The sequence below is a fragment of the Rhinichthys klamathensis genome, unplaced genomic scaffold (genome assembly GCF_029890125.1).
Source record: "Rhinichthys klamathensis goyatoka isolate OS25496 unplaced genomic scaffold, OSU_Roscu_1.1 h1tg000230l_1, whole genome shotgun sequence".
NCBI classification, from domain to species: domain Eukaryota; kingdom Metazoa; phylum Chordata; class Actinopteri; order Cypriniformes; family Leuciscidae; genus Rhinichthys; species Rhinichthys klamathensis.
This window is the reverse complement of record NW_026606754.1, coordinates 968,297-990,783: the sequence shown is the minus strand read 5'-3', so window position 1 is coordinate 990,783 and position 22,487 is coordinate 968,297. Positions and strand designations below refer to the sequence as shown.

The following is a 22,487-nucleotide window of genomic DNA, read 5'->3' as shown; positions in this document are numbered from 1 at the left end:
AGCTACAGGGCAGGATATGGCATCCTCGCCCAGACATGTGGAAGCTGTATGTTTGGCCGATCAGAGGCCGTCGGCATTAAGCTCTGGTCTCCCAACTGACGTTCAGGAGACCATTGCGAGTGCTAGAGCCCCTTCTACAAGGAGATTATATTCTTCCAAATGGAGGGTGTTTGAGACTTGGTGCTTAGCACGTGATAGGAGCCCAGTTAACTGCCCTGCTGGTTCAGTACTGGAATTCCTGCAGGAGAAGTTTGCTGCTGGAGCAGCCGCTACCACTCTCAGAGTTTATGTCGCGGCCATTGCAGCGCATAGGGAATCGGATGAGATTCCCCTGGGCAAATTAAGGTTAGTTTCTGCCTTCATGCGTGGGGTGAAGCACCTGAAACCGGCTCGCTCCCCTAGAGTTCCCTCATGGGATCTTTCTGTTGTCCTAGAGGGTTTGACGAAAGCCCCCTTTGAGCCCTTGGAGTCAGCTCCGGAGAGGATTCTGACTCTCAAGGTTTCTCTTTTGTTAGCTTTGTCCTCATTAAAGCGGGTGGGAGACTTACAAGCTCTTTCTGTTAGCGAGTCTTGCTTGGACTTTGCCCCTGGCCTGGTCAAAGTTTCCTTGAGGCCGAGACCAGGGTATGTCCCCAAGGTTCTTTCCTCAACTTTCCGCTCACAGGTAGTTAACCTTAATGCTTTCCACCCTCCTCCATTTTTGTCTGAGGAAGATAGGAAGCTTAACTTGCTCTGCCCAGTTCGTTCTCTTAAGATATATGTAGACCGCTCAGGCGGTTGGAGGAAATCTAACCAGCTTCTGGTTTGCTTCGGTGCTAGCCGCCGTGGGCTTGCTGCATCAAAGCAGAGGATTTCTCACTGGGTCACAGAGGCTATCTCGTTGGCTTACGGGGTGCGTGGCTTGCCTTCACCTCTTAGCATTAAAGCACATTCCACCAGAAGTGTAGCATCTTCTCAAGCTATTTTCAGAGGAGCACTTTTGGAGGATATTTGTGTTGCGGCAGGCTGGTCCTCTCCGCACACTTTTGTAAGGTTCTATAGCTTGGATCTTGACATGACCCCGGGTTCCCAGGTTCTTTCTGTTTGAACTCATTTCGGTCGTTGTCTCTTTTATCTACCAGTTATAAAAGCGCTCTAGCTTGGCGAGTTTGGTAGTCCGTTCCCACTGCGCTTTCCGCAGCGTTGAGTGAACCTATGAAAGAGAACGTCTCTGGTTACTTGCGTAACCTATGTTCTCTGAATAGGGAACGAGACGCTGCGTTAGCGGCCAAGCTCCTCGCGCTGCTGACAGTTTCTTTTCGGCAGAGAAATCTGAGGAGCAGATGGCGCGCGCGAATATGTAATGATGCGACGTAAGAGCGTCGGGGCGGAGCCATATCGCGCGGACGCCATCAGCCAATGAATTGGCGTGATTCTATAAGGCTTCAGACAATCGGCACATTCAGAGAATATCCCACTGCGCTTTCCGCAGCATCTCGTTCCCTATTCAGAGAACATAGGTTACGCAAGTAACCAGAGACGATTTCCAAGTTACAGCCCATCAATGGGGATTTGAGCTCTCATACGGATCCATCATGTTTACCGGATTGGGTGGGCAAATAATCAGAATTCAAATTATAATAAAGAAAATTGTACATAACAGTTAATAATCACTTCTATTATCTCTAAGTAAAAAATCTAGAATAAAGTGTAAGAGAGCGAGAAAGAATGAGGTTTGAGTCTGAAACAGACACTGACTAACCAGGAAACATGTCACACTTCTTATTCACTTGGTTGATCAGGAAAGCAAGGGGAAGTTCCTGCTTGTTATGCACAAGAGCACTGTGACCTCTCGGCCCACAAAACTAGATAGCAGACTGTGGTGGTTTCAACACCTTTGGGGCAAAAGGACAGAAAAAACATATTTTTTCATATTTCTAGACAACACGTGATGGAAAATTCTGGTATTATACCTCAAATCACAGAGGCACATTGTACTCATGCAGATTAGTATCTGAGTGAAGATGTTCTTTTGGATATTGTAGATATGGCACAAACATATACTCTATACTTTAACACTTACAGAAAAACAACTTGTTCCATGAATCAGTTGCCCACGTCTTCAGAACATATTCAGAACATAAGGTTAGCATAAGTCTATAGATATGTAAAACTATAGATACATCATTGATATATGTATTTGAGAAGCAAAATCATCAAAGGGAACATTAATAAAAATGTGTCTGATTATATGATGACCAACACAAGAAGATATGATTGATTATATGATAAAATATGGTTGATTTTATGATAAAACATAAACAGGAGGAATATCATTTTTTGCCTTTTTCTGTATCATACACCCGGTGCAATGCAGCGCCAGGCACGACGCAAGTGTGTTTTGTTAGTTTCAGCCCGACGCAGTTTTCATTTTCACGTCCTGCACCACGTTGTTTAAATAGCGAATGCATTTGCGCACATCTGTGCATCATGTGCTGCTGGTCTGAAAACGAGGTGTGTTCAGGCGCATTGTTGGTGCGACGCTATTTTTAAGGAACTGAAATAGACTGCGCCATTGACCAACTGAAACCTGGTCTAAAGTCAATGGTGCAATATTTGTTTTGTTATTTAAAGAGCGTGTTAGTAATGTGCGCCTAATATAGACTCTGCTTATTACACACACAGGGCAGCACACAAACATGCCAAATATAAAAAATAAAAGGATTACAATGTAAAAGATTAATGTTGTGTACATAAAGATATGGTGGAATCCGGCTTGTCCCATAGATTGTGTGCTTGCGCTTTAAAGGTGCTCTTAGCAATGTCACATGTTTTTTAGGCCAAAACATTTTTTGTCACATACAGCAAACATCTCCTCACTATCCGCTGGCTGCCTGTCCCCTGAACACACTGTAAAGAAACACGATCTCTGTAGACAGCCCAGGCTCCACAAACAGCAACAAAAACAAACTGGGCTAACCCGCACCACGAAACATAACAAACTGTTCCAGCCAATAACCGACAAGAAGGACTTGGGGGCGGGGTTTGGGGGGTTAGTGCGCGGATGAGGAGGAGGGAGGGTCAGTGTTGGGGAAGTTACTTTTAAAAAGTAGTGTAACTCGTTACTCGTTACTTCTTTAAAAAAGTAATCCGTTACTTTACTTAGTTACCCCATATAGAAAGTAACTTTTTACATTACTCGTTACTTTTACGTTACTTTTATGTTGCTTGACTTTGGGCAGAACCCAATATCTGTTCCTAAATGTGTAGGCCAACATAAAGTTCTACTATGCATAATGCCATATAATGCCATAAATGCATAATGCATTTATCAAAAATGTTAATATTTATGAAGAAATGCCGGTTAATGGATAGGCATATGCATGGGCGGCGCTAGGGAGGGGCTAGAAAGAAAGCCCCCAAGAAAGACCAAAGCACCCCCAAAAATCATTTCTGGAAGTAATTATATTCAGGCTGTATTCTATGGAAGTCCTGAACCGCATGGTGAAGAAAAAAAAAGAAAACTTATCTTGTTATTTAGACATAATAAGGGGACATTCTAATCTGCATTAAGCCAAATTAAGCGTTCTTATAATGGTTTTCTATGGGAGGAAAATGCTTAACGTGTAAGTAAACACGTTGCGTTCATATTCTGGGCTCATCTGATTTTTTGTACATTGTACATAGCCTACTTTATTATGATTTTAGTATCATAATGATTAATAAATGCATGCACAATTATCCGTGAACTTGATAAATGTTGCAGATATGTTTTAAACAAATGCCTTTCAACTTATGTGTGCAAAATTCAGAATTAAATGAATGTGCAGCAATATACAAATAGAGAGTCTGTAGGCCTACTATAGCCTACGTGTTGTAGCTAAATAAGCCCATTTAGTTTCATATTTGTTAAAATATTATAATGTTATTTTTTTTTCCATCTATGCTGATTATGAAAAGTGAACAGCGCGAGTAAGATGGATGCGCAATATATCGGGAGACATTGAGTCAATCAGACATGATTTTGACCACTTCATTAAGTTTTGTTTTGAAGAAAGCCTTTCTTTAAAGCGAATTTCGTTTTCTATAAATTGTATCTTAATTTTAATCAATTTTTTATCAACCAAATGCCTGCAAGTAAGAAGCAAATATAGGAGACAATATAATCATGGAAGCGCTGGCGTGGTCACTTGCATTTGCACGTGAACTGGAGCATCTCATTATAAATTAACCGAAACTCAACGTATAGAATTTACGCTTGAAATGTCTTTAAACGAAACAATTCAAAACGAAAAGAAATAGGCTACTCTCTGATTATGTAATCCATTATGTGCATTTCTCTCTGGGGCGTTCACTACAGAGATGGCGATCGCGGTCAAATCTATGAAATGACGGAGATCGCTGTCAAATCCCAGGGACAGATAATCTGTCCCTGGGGAAAGTAACGTTGCGCCGAATTGAAAAAGGAACTGCGTTTCGTTACCAAATTTTCAGTAGTAGCGCGTTATAACCGTTACCCCTTTTGGGCTTAAGTTATATATCAGAGTAGGAATGGTAGGACTTAATATTGGCTTAGGTATAGATGAAAAAAACTAGTTTACTTTGGTTTACACAGCTATATTTCGGAAGAATCAGACACAAGCTTTACGCTTATAATGTATTCACCAACCCAAAATCTCAAAGGTTTACATCATACAAAAACAAAACAAAAACCAATAATAAACAAGGTAGAAAACAGTAAAACACCAGGTACACCAATCATCACACAAGAAAAGTTAAGCGTTAAGGGAATCTGCACTGGAAAAGTGAATGATTCACTTTTCTTATGGTGGAGTCGACAAGGCTTGGTAATGGAGGAAATGTCCTTGCAAAAGTCAGTACTGTTAATTTGATAATCCCAAGGTTGTAGATAGAAAAGGTGTCTTCCTGTCTTCCACAAGTGCAATCCAAACCCTCTAGTGCACACATTAAACGTCCAAGCGTCATAATCCAGGCACCAAACCACCAAGCAAAAAGTTAGGTGAAGCAAATACTTTCACCCATACAAGAAAGCACCGGAATAAAAAGGTCCATTGATTGACCAAAAAGGAAACACATTCCTCAATCATAGGACCTTATAAAGTCAAACGGAATAGCCCAAGAAAGCCATTGCTTCCTCTATCCACATGCTTGCCTACTTCTTCAGGTATAGTACCTGGTTAAATACTCATCTATGAAGATGATTAACGCCCCCTAATGGAGTGGAGAAATATAACCGCTAAGGTAACAGAGTTAAAACTGTTACAGCGTTACACTACTTTTTACCCGAAAAAGTAGTTACGTTACTGTAACGCGTTACTTTGTAACGTGTTACACACAACACTGGGGAGGGTCTAGCTAGCCTCCGTTTTGTTTGACAATACTTTAAACGTCAACAAGAAGTGACGTTACCCGACATCACTTAGAGCACCTTTAACCTCATGCACAAGCAGATTTGTTTGCGCTGTAAAGCGTTCAGTTTTCCGCTTGCAAATTCCTCCATGTAAATAGCGAATCCGCCATGGCGCGAGCGCAACTGGATTTTAAAGGGAATGGGAGATGAGACTCTGATTAGTTTATTTCACGTTATGCCCAAAACACACCCATTACTCATTAAGAGAACAGGGACAACCCTTTTAGACCAGGCGCTGCACAAAAGTGGATTCGGACATGCCCTAACTGCACTTGCGCGCTGCGCTTTAGACCATGTGCTTAGATAATTAAAATAGGGCCCGTGTTTTTAAATGCAAAAATGCGTTCTGTGTGAACCGGCCCTAATGGATTTTGACACGGTGTATGAGTCTATTCTGTTTAATTAGATTCCATTTTCCATATAAGTATTTTACAAAAAGAGTTTTCAACATCATTCAGAGAAAGTAGCTATTTTATTTTTATGTAATGTTATGAAATTACCAAACAATTTAGCTAAACTAATGAAAATATGTTTACTGTTTACACATTGAATAATTCAGGTGAATAGAATATATAGGGTTTAAAAAGAAATATTTCAGAATTATTGGCATACACTTAAAATAACAAAAGCATATTTGGTTGGTTATGATAGTTTGCTATTTGAATTAAGAAACGGATGTATTTCCAACTTCATTTTTTTAACATTCCACCATTTTCATTAATAAAAACAAATTAACTCTAGCAAGAAAAAAATAAAAGAAAATCACAATATTTTTTACAAAAGACAACAATTTTTGTGACTTGGATAAACCGTAGTGTTGTTGATATCGGAAAGCTTGAAGTCTATCTTTTCAATTTCACTTTTCTGTCCACATTCAAAGAGACAGGCAATGTACTTTTGATCCTCACACTCTGCCAGATCTGAGTATCCACTTGGACCTTCATTGATGCACTTCATGGTCGTCCATTGCATTGGATCCGACAGTGATTTATTCACATAGATTGTGAGATCCTTTCTTTCTTTTTTATCAGATGGATGAGAATAGAGCAGCCATGTACTCTGATCTCCAGTACTCTGATCAGAGGAAATAATTTTCAGCACACTGCCTTGGCAACCATACTTCCCAGTCTCTATCAGCTGTGCAGATTTAAGCTCTTTTAATGTTTTTCCACCATTCACGCTTAGAGCCTCGACTCTGTAGCCGGATTTACTTCGAGCATTGCAGTACAGTGTACTGGTACCTTTGTCCATGATCTCAGCCATCTGACACTCACCAGACTCCAGATCTTCCATTTGATCTCCTACATGCCAAGTGCTTCCTTTATCATCACTGTAGAATGCAAATGCATGTGATATGGGGGAGGATGAAGCACTTTTGGAATCAAAGTAATACACATATGCTGGGATAATCAGTCTCCCGCTCTCCATTTGAAAACCATGTCCTGGTCCAACAGCAAAGGTGGCCCAGTGTTTCTCCTTTTCACTGATCACATCGTTCAAGTTCGCAATATCACTCCAGCTTCTGCCAGTGTCCTTACTGGTTATGTAACAAAGTTGTGCCTGGTTCTTTTTTTTTATCATTTGATCATTTTCAGAGACACCAAAGGGAACACAAATAAAAAACAGGAAGAGTGTATCCGAATCTTTCTCATAGACCGGACATGGATTCATGCTGCGGTGGTTTGGTAGAAGAGCTGAATTGAGCACCAGATGATCACTGTCCCACTGAAATAAAAAACACGACATCATGACTGTTTATGCCTTTAATAAACTGTGTAAAGAATCTATGAAATAGTTCAGTTGTTAAGTAAATTGTCAGTTATGAAAAATATTTTACGATTTTGGTTAAACATGCCTGGTACCTCAATGTTCTTGTCATTCCACCATCCTCTTCTCATCACAAGCACTTCTGCATCAGTGTCGTCAGAAGTTTTCCGCTTTTCAGCGAAGGCAAGGTAGGTTTGTTTGGCACTGATATAGATGAGAGCTGGAATTCTGTACGTCACCTGCTTTTTATGAACTTCTGGCTCCTGTTCGAATAATGTTGTTGCTGTTATGTCGTTGGGAGGAATTGAATTCCTGATTGAAGATGTATTGTTACCCATTGTAAAATTCTAGCCCTATAAACAGAAAGAATAAATAGTGGAAGTATCAGTAACAGTATCACCGTGCACTTCAGCCACGTGTATGAATGTATGAATTACATTGCTTAAGATACCAACTCAAATCAAATCAAAATGGTTTTAGACCTTTTCTCAGTATTATGTTGGCTTGACAAAAGTCCTATAGACTTTCATTGAGGGGGTCAAAACTTTTAAACAAGAACCGTTTTAGGCTTGGTTTCACAGACATGGCTTAGATTAATTCAGTATTACGCTGCGTGTCCACTACAGCGGCAAAACTCCGCTCTGTGCTGCTGGCAACGCTGTAACTTCCCCGCTTTGGGGTGTGTCTGTTGCGCGTGCGTTTAATCTAAGTTTTTTTCAACAAACGGACAATCATCCGCGATGCACGCGATTACATTTAGAAATAGACAAGCTTTGTTTCCAAATGCACCAAGCAAAGATCCTTTCAATTTTATAAACTTTTACAAATCCAGCCAATATAATCACAATGAACACATCCAAAATAAAATCTTTAACATATATATAACAACTGCAAAGCATCTAATTTGTAAACAAAATTATTTACGCACTAAATCCAGCATAAACTCCGGCACAATTTGCACATTTTTAAACTCTCAAAACAGACGTCACATCCCGAACCTCACAGCAATTGGCTGCCGACTGCGTTTTTCGCTTGATATTTGCATAAAGTTGAGAACTGCCCAACCTTTTGACGCTCTCGTCGCTCTCAACGCTTTCTCCGGTCCGCTGTCAATCCCAAAATGCAATGCGCGAGCGTGAAGCTCGACTTCCATAGGAATGAATTGAAAACGCTCGCTCCGCTCCGCTCGCACCGTGCCAGTGGACACGCACCGTTAGGCCTTAGTTCAATTGACCTATTGGTAAGCCCCTCCCCTCGAATGCAGATGAGCCAATGGCAGTTGAGTTTCAGTTGTACGGGGACCAGAACTCGGACATCTTTAGGTTTCAGCGCCATAGAGAAACATTGGAATTTGTCAAAATTGATCAAACACATCTTGGGACAAGGTGACATTTAGAGTAGCTTTTATAAACATAAAGATATGTCAGTGCAAGTTGCTTTCAGTTTAAACAGCTCAAACATGCATTTTAGTCTGGGACTAGCTTTAGCCTTGTCTGTGAAACTGGGAAAATTTGTAGCTTTGTTCCCCAAATATCTATCACTGATTCACTGGCAAAGTCTAGCAACTGGCTAACACTGTATACTTGAACGTTTTCTTTAAGTGAACATAACATCACACTTATAGTTTACAATTTAATTTATTATTTTTGCACTTTAAGTATACTACTGTTCCTATTTAGGTATAATTTTAACTAACTAATTTTAAAAACATTTTATTCTATCTTCATGCATCCTTTTTATCAACACTTGAATGTGGGTAAGTTTATTTATTTATTTATCTATTTTTAAAAAGTCAAGTCTTTGACTAAAATGCAATTTTCTCAGCTTTTTGTTTAAAGACTTCGTCTGGATGGGATTCAGAACGATGATCAAAATAGATGCAGTAGGATCGAGTCCATCAACACCCTCAAAGCTTCACAGTCCTTTAGCTCTTCCTGGGTTGACATTTCATTCGGTAACATTTGTAACTAACTCTAAGGAAAGATAATAATTTCAGAGCTTTATTTTATAAATTTTCTCTGTTAATATTTGTTAACTGTTAAAGAGTCTTTTATTTTGGCACATCCTAGTGGAACGTTAATTTCGCATCTAAAAGGGTCAGACTAGTTAGTGAGACGCACCCACGGAAGTAAGGAAAAAAAGATCACATTTCGGGCTGAAATTGTATAAAGCTCTTTAAAGGTGAACTAAGTAACTTTTTTACCTTAACCGAACAGCTTTGGAGTCATTGTAATGTTTATATTACTGATTTCGTGTTGAATGGTGGTCGTCTCGCACCCCCCTGGTGCCTGTGAGCCGCAAAACCACCCTTGCAACTTTGGGCCGGCGAGTGTTAGGAAGTATCGTGTGATATCAGGTCTCGCGAGGTAACGAATTGCTTTACGGCAAAAAAACAGATCTGATAAAATGAGCATCAAACAGAAATAACCCGGCGCCGTATACATGTGGTGTTGGGCGCACGCAGCTCTTAAAGGGGCCATACCTTATTTTCACTCGTTACAGCGTCCATCCTACTGAACAGGTACCGGTATACAGGGGGAGGGGATCCGGCCGTGAGTGCGAGCCATCTCTGCGTGAGTGCTATTCACGACAGTACAAGTACTCCACAGCGACTCTAGGGGTCGCTGTTTGACAAAAACGGAATTCTTACTGAGTGCTGCTTTAAGGATAATTTAAGCACCTAGCTGGAACGGGAACAAGGTATTGTATTTAACTTGTTTAATGTTTATGTGCAGTAATATTTAGGTTAATTCATTCAACTGTGAAGAAGTATTTGAATGTATTATTATCTCTAGTGTCATGTGAAGTCAAGCTAAAGTACGTTTTTTAGCATTGTTAATAATACACGGGCAACGTCACTAAAGGGTCTTTATAAATGACTGTTTGCACGGTTAATTCGGCCTTCGGGTAATGTTTATGTTTGTAAGAGCTAATTTTATGTTATTTATCTGTCCCGTAGCTCTTACGTTGTTTCAAGAAGAAAGTTTGAAATGAAAAGAAAGTAGATTTGTGTTACCAAGGCTGACGTGACGGCTGAACATAAATAAAGGCTTCTGGAAACATCAGTACGCTTCACCATTGTCTGGCTGGGGGTTTGCTACAGTAAGAGCTTAACCCGCATCGATACCGACGACGACTCGTTGTCTACGGACCACGGAGGGTCTTCACGGCGCCGGCTACAGCTTCCGCGACATCGCCACGAGGTGTCAGCGTGACTCATCGAGCGGCATCCTCACACCTCGCGCCTGACCTACTTTGGACAGCGGTCTCACGAATTCGGTGCAATGGTCAAGTACAGTCACACTCACGGACATTGATGCAGGACTGTGAGTATTAACCCATTATTATACTGTCTATAGTACAGCAATAAGTACGAACAACGGATGAATGGCTTCTTGGACTGAACATTTAATACTCAACGGCTCAGCAAAGAGAGCAACAAAATAAACTCTGGTCGCATTTTACACTCATGCCTGGATACATTTTTTGGACTTTGCATCTGTCTTTTGTTAACTGTGGTTATGAAAGCCGTTACATTTACATTTCTCACACTTTGGATTTAAGAACTTTGATAATTTTGATTATTGTGGTATTTACATTGACATTTACAGTTATTTGAGTGTTTATATGTAAATGCATATGTGCTAGCTATTTAATCTGATGTTTTATGTTTATGTTGTTCATAACAAGGGCTTGATTTATATCTTCTAAAGGGGTCTTCTTCTGCCTTTAGAGTTAAAAAAATTAGATGATAATGTCAGAGCCAGGCAATGAGAAGGAGGTGGAGGAGCAGATGGTTGGTTATCAGCATGAAGATTTACAAAGTGAAGCCCACATAATGGTAGACTCATCAGAGAGACCGTGTCTGAAGGAAACAAATGAAGCTGAACAACAAAATCTAACTGACCTCCAAGGCAAGCTTAATAAGGATGATAATGCACTCGAAGGTCCTAGACGCACTGAACGCACACGCCATCCCACAGAGAAGATGCGCGCGCATCAATATGAAGAGGCCAAGAAAAAAGAGAAAAGGCTGTATGCCATGTACGAGCAGTGGAAGCTCCACACACGCAAGGCAAGAGATCAGCTAAAGACTTAGATGTCAGAGAGTCAGCTCTGGCCTCTCATTGAAGAGCTTAAGAAAGATAAAGAAGACATAATGACTATTTATTATGAAATTCGAAATCTCACCACACCCTCCACCGACATAAGAAGAAGAGTTGATACGTGCGAATCGGTGACCACAGAAATCACCAACATTGCCTACAACAGAGCTATAGATGATGAAAGCGAGTTTAATGAACAGCAGGAAAGACACCGCCTTCATGAACTGCTCCGCCATGACTATGCAAAGTCTGTCTATGGATACGCAGCTTCTTCGATAAGTCACAGCCAGTCTGACAGCCACTGCTCAATAACTACATCCATGACGGCTAAACGCGTGGATGCAGCAGCTGAACTAGCAGTAAAAGAAGCAAATTATCAGATGCTGCTTGAGGAAGAAAGGCAAAAGGAATCTATAAGAGAGTTAGAGGAACAACAACGCAAAGCTCTCGAGGCACAAAGGCGTGAGTTGGAGCGATTGCTGGCAGAGAAAGAGATACGGGCAGCACAAGTCAAGTTGAAGATCTACAATAAGGAGACAGAACACAAGGATGCTAACTATGTTAAAAAGGAAAGGAACATGGAAGCAAAGAATGTGCCTGTAACTACAGTGCCCCTCTCTCAAGTCGCATCGCCCCGTTATACAGACATTCCCTCTCTCGCTCAGATTCTTCAAGACAACATAGCCTTAAATAGGCTTCCTGTTCCTGAGCCATTTGTCTTCAATGGTGACCCCATACAATTCATTGAATGGAAGGCAGCATTCACCTCACTCATTGACCAAAGGGCAATCACACCAGCTGAAAAACTATACTACCTGAAAAAATACGTTGGTGGCCCAGCACGGCAGGTTTTAGATGGCAACTTCTACTGAAATGACAATGAAGCCTACCGAGACGCCTGGGACAAACTAAATCGTCGCTTTGGCCAGCCATTCGCCATTCAGAGAGCATTCAGAGAGAAGCTCACCAACTGGCCGAGAATTCCATCAAAGGACGCTGAAGGACTGAGGCGCTTCTCAGATTTTCTGAATGCCTGTCAAGATGCCATGCCTCATGTCAAGGGTCTCGACATATTAAATGACTGTGAAGAAAATCAGAAGCTCGTTCACAAACTACCAGACTGGGCAGCTTTACGCTGGAACCGACAAGTCACGCAAAGCCTAAATGAAAATCAAGAATTCCCAAGTTTCAAGGAGTTTGCTAGATTCACGTCAACTGAAGCTGAGATTGCTTGCAATCCCATTACGTCCTTTCATGCCCTTCGTTCATCAGATTCTAGCACTGAGAAGAGAAATCTCAGAGACGTGAAGAAAAACGAGGCCAGTGTTTGTACCACTCAAACAGTCACTGACAATGAAAACCACAAGTCAGAACAGAGGAAGGTTAAGACTTCATGTATCCTTTGTCAAGATAATAGACACCAGCTTCATGCATGCTCCAAGTTCACTGAGATGGTGTTGGTTGAGCGACGCAACTACATAAAAGAGAAGAAACTCTGCTATGGATGCCTGAAACCCGGCCACAGCGTGAGAGACTGCCGTCATCGTCATTTCTGTGACCACTGCAAGGGAAAACATCCTACAGCCCTGCATGATGACAACTATAAAAGAGAAAGGTCTACATCAGAACCAGAGACAAAGCAACGTGCTGCTGCGACGTCACTCAGTGTAGCAGGTGAAGGGTCATCCAACACATCCATGGTGATACCAGTCTGGGTTTCATCTAAAAAAGATCCAACTACTGAGAAACTTGTCTATGCGTTACTCGACACTCAAAGCGACACTACGTTTGTTGATCAAGAAGTGAGTGATGGTCTTACTGCTGACAAGTATCCAGTGAAACTGAAGTTGACGACTATGAGTGGTAAGGACACAGTTCTCACAAGCGAAAGTGTTTCTGGCCTTCGTGTTAGAGGATATAGTTCTGCAATTCAAGTCGATCTTCCAGTCGCCTATACAAAGGACTGCATACCCGTTAACCGCTCTCCCATTCCTACTTGTGAGACGGCTAAACAATGGAGTCATCTTGCAGAAATAGTGGATGAAATGCAACCACTGAAGGACTGTGTAGTAGGCCTTTTGATCGGCTACAACTGCTCAAGAGCTATGGCACCAAGGCAAGTCCTTTTAGGAGGAGATGAGGAACCCTACGCTGTAAGGACGGATTTAGGATGGAGTATTGTAGGGCGCTCATTACAAACCCACGATGCGTTGAGCACGCGTCATCTGTGTCACAGAATTACAGTTAAGGAGCTACCTCCGGTAACAGGGGCGGAGTGGGACCAAAAAATCTACCGGGAAATTTCGTAGACCACCGGCCCTCGTCGCCGGCAGGGCCGGATTAAGAGCCCCCTGGGCACAATGTCTTGTAGGTCCCCTCTTAGGCAGGTCAAATGTATATTTTGTCCAGGGACATTTTAATAAGACACTCATATGTGTTGGGAAAAGGGAGAAGAGAGAGTTCGGCAAAAGGCGGATTCGAACTCGGGTCGAGCGCATCAAAAGCTGCTTTCAAGCACTTCACGCCCTACGACCTACGCCACTGTAGCTGTTTCGTAACGAGTGTCTTTTTGCTTTAAAGACAGGCACTTAGTGCAAATATACGCTCTGTTATAGAAAATGTTAAAAAAAAATGTTTTCTTCCCCTCGCTTGGGCCCCAAGTGCGCATGGCGAATTTGCAATGAATATATTTTATCAGACCGGCCCTCGCGGCCTCGAAACAATACCGGCCCACCGGGAAAACTCCCGACTCTCCCGATTGCCACTCCGCTACTGTCCGGTAACTCCTATCGACGTCATCCGCATTTTAGAGTCTGACTTCAAAGATGGCAGTGACGACAGCAAAATTGTGTCACAAGACGACATCACATTCCTCAACATACTGGATAAGGGAATAAGGAAAAATATACATGGCCATTATGAAATGCCTCTGCCTTTTAAAACCAGACCCAGCTTGCCTGACAACAAAGGCTCAGCTATGACACGTCTCCTTCACCTTAAAAGGAAATTGCAACGTGATGAAAGGTATAAGGAGCATTATGTTGAGTTCATGGAGGAAGTCATTGGAAAGGGAGATGCTGAGCAGGTCAAGGAAGGTGGGAGTGAAGGTGAGAGATGGTACATTCCCCATCATGGTGTGCATCATGCAAAGAAGCCGGATAAACTTCGTGTGGTGTTCGATTGCTCAGCCAGATACAAAGGAACAAGCTTGAACGATCACCTCCTCTCTGGACCTGACATGTTGAACAACTTAAGTGGAGTTCTCATCCGTTTTCGACAGCACCCCGTAGCATTGATGTGCGACATGCAGAAGATGTTCCATCAGTTTCATGTGGACGAAGCTGATCGCAACTATCTGCGCTTTCTTTGGTGGAAGCAAGGAGACTTGAACTCACCGCCCAGCGAGTTTCGCATGAAAGTGCATCTGTTCGGTGCAGCTTCCTCTCCGGGATGTGCAAACTATGGGATGAAACATCTAGCTAAGGAGAATCGCAACATCTACACTCAAGGCTCGAGATTTGTTATGAGGGACTTTTATGTAGACGATGGGCTCGTAAGTGTTAAAAACACTGAAGATGCTATTCAGCTTGCCAGGGAAGCTCGTGAACTCTGCGCCATGGGTGGTCTCCGACTACATAAGTTTGTGCCTAACGACAGAGAGGTACTAGAGAGTATACCACCCTCCGAACGAGCAATCAACGTGAAGGATATGGACCTCGCGTTTGATGATTTGCCACTTGAGAGAGCTCTCGGGATTCAATGGGATGTGGATTCTGACCACTTCAGGCTTAACGTCAGTCTCAAAGAACAGCCTGCAACACGACGCGGGATTTTATCTACAGTGGCTTCTCTGTATGATCCTCTTGGGTTTGTGGCGCCAGTAGTCCTCAAAGCGAAGATCATTCTTCAGGAGATGTGCAGACGGGGCACTGGCTGGGACGATCCTCTCTCTGACGAGCTTCGCCCAAAATGGGAAAAATGGAGAAGTGATCTTGCCCACTTAGATAATTTCACCATATCCCGTACTCACTCACCTGCTGGATTTGGAAGGGTCTCAAAGACAGAGCTGCATCACTTCTCTGATGCCAGTATGAAGGGTTACGGTCAGTGTTCATACCTGCGATTCCAAAATGAAGAGGGAGATATTCATTGTGCCTTAGTTGTAGGAAAATCACGTGTCTCTCCAACCAAGGTTACAACCATCCCAAGATTAGAATTGACGGCAGCAGTCGTTTCCGTGAAAATAAGCAACATGCTCAAGGAGGAATTGGGATGTATTAACGCAGAGGCGTTCTTCTGGACCGACTCTAAAGTGGTTTTAGGCTATATAAGAAACGAAGCACGACGGTTCCACACGTTTGTGGCTAACCGCGTTCAGAAGATTCAGCTCAGTACAGCCCCACAACAGTGGCGATATGTCCCAACAAATGAGAATCCTGCTGACCGTGCTTCTCGGGGCTTAACTGCCAGTGAGCTTTTGTCATCTACCTGGCTCACTGGGCCCGATTTATTATGGAACAAGGAAATAAAGCTGGCTACAGATGAGGTACCAGAGTTAACAGTCGGAGATCCAGAGGTTAGCAGTGCTCTAGCGCTCAGTACAAAAACTACTGAACGCGTGAGCCTCGTTGATCGCTTGTCCAAGTTCTCATCTTGGTCGCTAGCTACGCGGGCGGTTGGACGCATCCTCAGGTGCATAAGCAATAACAGATCAAACAGTCTCACCACTGTAACAGAACGAGCAGAGGCAGAACATTGCATAATCAAAGATCTGCAGAAAAATGTGTATCAAGAAGAGTTGAAACTGCTGAGTAAAGGGATCCCTCTACTGTCTCATAATCCGTTGCATGCTCTTGACGCTTTTCTCCACGACGACGGTGTTCTCAGGGTGGGAGGGAGACTGTGCAACTCCTCTCTTTCCTACTTCATCAAGCACCCTGCAATCATTCCCAAAGATCATCAAATCACAAGGATGATTATTGCCTATCACTACGAAAGGATGAAACATCAAGGTAAAGGTCTTACCATTAATGAAATAAGGCGCAGCGGCTACTGGATTAAAGGGATCAACCGGGCAGTCGCTTCCTACATTCGTCAATGTGTCATGTGTAGACGGCAACGCAAACCTATGGAAGAGCAAAAGATGGCCGATCTACCCCCTGAACGGTTGGAACCATCACCCCCCTTCACCTTCTGTGGCATGGACTGCTTCGGGCCATTCCTTACAAAACAAGGAAGAAAGGAGAACAAAAGGTATGGCCTTCTTTTCACTTGCCTTAGCTCCCGTGCTGTTCATATTGAGATTCTTGAAGACATGTCGACAGATGCCTTCATAAATGGCCTCCGATGTTTCATCGCCATACGTGGTGCTGTTCGTCAGATCAAGTCTGATCAAGGAAGCAACTTCGTCGGTGCCAAAAATGAGCTCAGAGAAGCTTTAAAGGAACTCGATGCAGACCGTCTGGCTGTATTTCTTGCAGAGAAGCAATGCGATTTCAGCATGAATGCACCCCATTCCAGTCATGCAGGAGGGGTGTGGGAAAGACAAATAAGAACAGTGAGAAGCGTCCTAAGGTCCACTCTTGCCCTTTCCTCTGGTAGACTAAATGATGCTTCGCTACGGGCCTTTTTCTATGAAGCCATGGCTATAGTCAACAGTCGTCCTCTGACTGTTGACAACCTCAGCGACCCTCATAGCCTTGAACCACTCACTCCTAATCATCTTCTGACAATGAAATCTGTTCAGGCCTTACCCCCCCCCCCCCCCCCCCCCCCCCCCAGGTGAATTCGTCAGAGAAGATGTTTATGGCAAGAAAAGGTGGAGACATGTTCAATACCTTGCAGAACAGTTCTGGAGTTGCTGGCGAAAGGAATACCTTGCCAACATTGCTCTCAGACAGCGCTGGCATGCTCCAAGGAGAAATTTACAAGTTGGAGACATTGTAATCATGAAGGGAGAGGATGTGCACAGAAATGAGTGGAGATTGGGTAGAGTTTCAGAAAGAACTATTGACGAAGATGGACTTGTACGGAGAGTTAAAATCCAGCTTGGTGACCGTAAGCTTGGCAAGAAAGGAGAGCGTCTTCACAAGGTGTCCGAAGTTGAGCGCCCAGTCCAGAAGCTTGTCCTGCTGCTGGAGACTACACTCATAAAAATGAACTAGGAAGGTTGTGCACTTTACATAATATATTTATATTTAGCTTACTTATAATAATTGTGTTTTTTTACTTTAAATGTTTTTTTTATTAACCCTCTGGGGTCGGCGGTCTCGCCGGCGATACCAGCTCACTTTTTTCCTTATCAGTGCAAAAGAGACTCAAATTACTCTGTTGATTTTAATCTTACATATAAGTGTTGTACATCATTCGATCCTGTTGAGTTTGTATTTTTTTTGTGGAACCTCATAATAAAAACAAAGTGTTGTGCTTTTCGCCTAATAAAGAAAAATAAACATGATGCGCGTTCTGCGTTCTCTCTGTCAGTGAAGTCCATTCTGAAACGCGTCCGAAAAATGAGTTAACCGAAAACAGTTATACAGGCACACAGGCATGAAGCCTGAATTATCTTCTTTTAAATGAAGTAATTTATATAAAAAACAAATTTTCCCATTTTATGTAATCTGTACGAAAAGAGAGAGATGATAGTCGTTCTCGTCTCAGCTCATTAAAGTTAATTTGACCATGCCCACGGAGCACGCGCTCTATTCAAACACAAATGCTCTGAGGCGATCCACGCCCACACATCAGCTGGATAACCCACCGAAAGAGACTCAGATTTACGACGCTGTGAGGAATAATACTATCTTAATAATAATCCTGGAAAAAATTACCTCAGAAGTAGGCCTACAGGTTTCATTTGGAGGAGCAACGGATCCAGCCGAGGAATAGGTACATTCTTTATTTTCAAGTGCTTTGTTCTAATCGCGATATGGAATAGTGTCTGTAAACAAAAAGACTGTTTGAATCGCGTTTTTGTGTGTGAATGAATGAACAGCTTTTACCTAACTATATTCCAATACTGAGATGAGTAAAAATCGACTGAAATATGTTGAAATAAAATATTTTTGTATAAGCAACGTATTAAACTGCAAATTAACATTTATATGTCCTAATCATAAAAACGATGTTACATATGAAAGACAAGATGTCGTTTTTATTGTAAAATACTGCCACATCAAATAAGCTTGTTTGCTAAGATGTTATTATAGTGTTTGTTCGATTGTAGGCTATATTCAAACTAATTAATCCGCAACTGTGAAATATGTATGATAAAATGTATACTTTAGTATATACAAAGAAAGATTACATTTGAAATATAGTTAAAATTTTAATTGTTGTTGTAATTGTAACCTTTTTATTAAAATAGCAAAAATATATGTAGGCTACATATAAATAAATCTTAGGTAAATCTTAAAAGCTCAATATAAGCCTCCTCTTTAAATTATTTGTATTGTGTTTTATTAGTGACACATTTGGGATATATTCCCAAACTTTCTGTAAAAACAGTATGATAATTAACTGCACAATTACTAGAAATTTTTACATTTGATATTATACAATTTGCAAGCACAATTTGAAAAATAAATAAATAATTGGAACTGTGAACCAATTTTGTATTATTTATATATATATATATATATATATATATTGTCATTCTTGTGGCTCAGTGACACACCTGAATGAAAGGGTCATTAGTATGCAGCCCCATTATGCACTCATTATGCGGGCCCATTGTCTTCTCAGGTGTGAATCACAGCAGGTCACACCCCTGCGCATATTGCCTTTCCAAACAAAACGTGTCATTTTTAAATTTAAACCAATCTATTGTTTTATGTGAATGATAAGGCAGGATGATTTTCAGATCATTTTGAAGAAAAAACTCTAGGCGACAACATCCATTAGTCAAAAGTCTTGTGGACACATATTTAGTATGTGTTTTGTGGCCTTATTTCAGAAACTTTAAGTTTTAGTTTTTTCAATAACCACGCATAAACAATATTCTCTCAAAAATACAAAAATGTACATACATGTTGATAACACATTATGGTAGCCCTGTTTGTGCTAAATAGAGTGTAATTACACCTTTGCCAGTAATATGTTTATAAGCAACTGAAAAAAGCACAAATGTCAGAGTATGTCAAAACATCTCAAGGACCCCAAAAACACCTTGGACCCCAGAGGGTTAAGGTCCACGTAATTATGTCTCAACTTAACAGTACAAAATCCGTATGCGTTGTCTAAACACAAACCATTTATGTTAAAGGGGTCATATAATGCCATTTTTGTACAAGCTAATATGATTCTTTAGGGTCTAAATTAAAAGTTTGTAATATACTTTAATTAAAAATTCTCATTAGTATTGTGAGAAAACACTTATTTTACCTGGTCAAAAACAGCTCTGTTTTCAGCACGCCATTTTAGTGCATATGACTTTAAATGATCATGAGCTGCGCTCACTCCGCCTCTCTGTTCTGTGCATACACCGTTTGTAACACAATAACACAATAACCATAACGCGTTGTTCAGTATAAACGTGGAATTATGAATTATATTGAGAACGTCATACATAGAAAACATGCCGTAATGTACCCTGACTGAGTGTAAACCTTAGACGCATTCATTGTGAAGCGTGCAGCTAGCGATTTGCAAAGATTAATATATTAATATAAAGTTTAATAAAACGTTTCACTCACTTCCGTTCTTCTGGAGGTTCAGCAGGAACACGAATATCTGGTACCGATCCTTTTTAGCAAAGCTTCTTAGCAAATCCAGCTTTATACTGACCCTCGTTTATAGAGCAGTCTGGTGTGTGAAATGATTCGCGCATTGACGTTGCTCGTGGGGAATATTCCCTTCGAAAACAAAACTCAGCCACTGCGTCTTCAGCGGTTCGGATTCAGGAACATTAAAATGACTGTGTTCGTTATTACACCCAAGAACAGAACACCACAATCGCTTAGACGCCATTCTGCTCATAGACAGTGCTCCGGCACATCAACAATGACCGGTCCGGTCCGGTCCGCGCCGCGCAGACTATGATTGACAGCTACCTCATGTGCGAGGGCGGGTCTGTGTTGAAACGCTCCCGTCAATCAACAATCGTGGGAGGGGCGTCCGTTTTATTGACGTCACAAAAACGAACGGCTCGATTTGAGTCAGGGGAAAACATATAAGGAGATTAAAACAAAACCACTGGATGGATTTTTATCATTATATGATGTTTGTGTACAGGCACTGCCAACACACATTTCAGTACAATCAACTTGTAAAAGTGCATGTACCATTATATGACCCCTTTAAGTAAAAAATTCTTACAGCCAGAGGGCGGCAGTATAGTGCGACGCCAACGGCCTTTTTGCCCTTACTTAATTTGATTGTGTTCAATCTGCTTAAATATATGTACAATTTAAGCTTACTTAATCCAATTGTGTTGGATTACATGAATGATTTGTGTTGCATTAACTGAAACTGGGCGGTGCTTGTTAGTTCCCAGCATGCTTTGCATATGGTTGAATTAAGAGAGAATAAATGTTAAAATTAAGTGTTATTTTATGTTTTTTTGAAAAAATTAGAAAAGGGGAAGGCTTGACAGTGTGTAATTGTGTTTATTGTTCAATTACATTGACATTGTTAGAACTATTTAAATTACAGTGGGTTACCACTGTAGAAAAGAGTGGAGCATTTTGTTTGGCTGTGGACTGATTAAAATGTTTTCAACTGCTTTGGTTGAGGGAGCATGTAAATCTTAGCATTTAAGATGCTAATATGTGCTACTGCTAGCAAATAGCTAGCTATAGTCTATCAATTGAGTTATGCATCACTAAAATAAATGAAATATTAATGGATGAATGAATATAAAAATATCTGAATCATGTCAGGAAGCCTTTAAAAATTCATGTTGAGACTACTTTAATTGAGTCGCTTAAAATTACTTAATTTCATGATGTTGAAGTTACAAGAACAAATTAAGTTTGTTTAACGTAACCCAGTTATGTGGAACCTGTTGACAAAATAAAATAAATTAAAGCCAACATATCATTTTTTTGAGTGTAGCTAAATCTGCTCCCTCCACTTCATAGCGCATAATATTACATAGTTATGTCAAAGTTGAAAACTTAAGTTAGAAACTTAACTATAAGTTGTCTTGATTCTTATACAGGCTCAGGGGAAGACAATTTTCAGTTAAAATCATTCGTGTCTAATGTAGACTGTGTACCGTTCCATTATTCACTCCTGATTGGTGGGAGTGTAACTAACTCTAAGGAAAGTGTAAATAAGATAATAATTTCAGAGCTTTATTTTATAAATTTTCTCTGTTAATATTTGTACTTGTTTAATGTTTATGTGCAGTAATATTTAGGTTAATTCATTCAACTGTGAAGAAGTATTTAAATGTATTATTATCTCTAGTGTCATGTGAAGTCAAGCTAAAGTACGTTCCCTTTCGAACGGTCACTTCGTATTGCGTAGCTATACGCAGTGGGGAAACTCCTTTTCCTCGATTTACTGAAACCTATATGTAAAACGCATTTGCAGCTGCACAGCTAGCACACTGAGCGTCTGGCACGCTCATAGGCTGTGCTGCCGCAACTGCACAACCAATGGCGCGGGCGACTCTGACATGCAGCCAATGAGCTAGCTCAACGTCAGAGCCCGTCAAGGGGGTGTGGCTTAGCCTATAAAAGACCCCCGAATTCGCCATTATAACAGATTTTACTCCTTCAGCGACAGTACACATGTCCCTGAGCTTTTTACTGTGAATTCGCCGTCGAACAAGCCTTTCAGCCTGAGCGAGCTTCTCTTCAGCAGACTTCGCCTGCACGCCGTCGTCTCCTGACGCCGTCTCACCTGTGGCTATCCGGCGACATCCTATATCCTTTCTATACCTGCATGCTATGGCGAGGGACCTCCTCCTATGGGCACAGGCCAACCTGAGCTCCCTGAGAGCAGCGCACATCCCGGGCGTCCAAAATCTGGGCGCGGATATGCTCTCACGGGGCAACACTCCCCTAAGGGTGTTTTTCTCGAAGAACAGGGACGCGCTGGCCCATCCCTGGCCCAACCGCCCCCTTTATGCTTTCCCCCCCATCTCGATGGTCCCACAAGTCATCGAACGGGTCAGGGAGAGCGGATGCCCAGTCCTTCTGGTGGCTCCTCTCTGGAAATCCAGACCATGGTTTCCGGAGCTGGTTCAGCTGTCAGAC

At 41.6% G+C, this 22,487-nt stretch overlaps 1 protein-coding gene across 1 annotated transcript; it reads right to left on the bottom strand.

The window, feature by feature from the left end:
- Positions 1 to 223: 223 nt before the first annotated feature.
- LOC130099511 (sialidase-3-like) lies at positions 224 to 7,515 on the bottom strand. Its single transcript, XM_056265223.1, has 3 exons — positions 7,273 to 7,515; positions 6,221 to 7,135; positions 224 to 331 (listed from the first exon to the last, which is right to left on the bottom strand). Exons 1-3 carry the CDS (start codon positions 7,513 to 7,515, stop codon positions 224 to 226), a joined length of 1,266 nt encoding a protein of 421 aa, XP_056121198.1.
- Between the last annotated feature and the right edge of the window lie 14,972 nt (positions 7,516 to 22,487).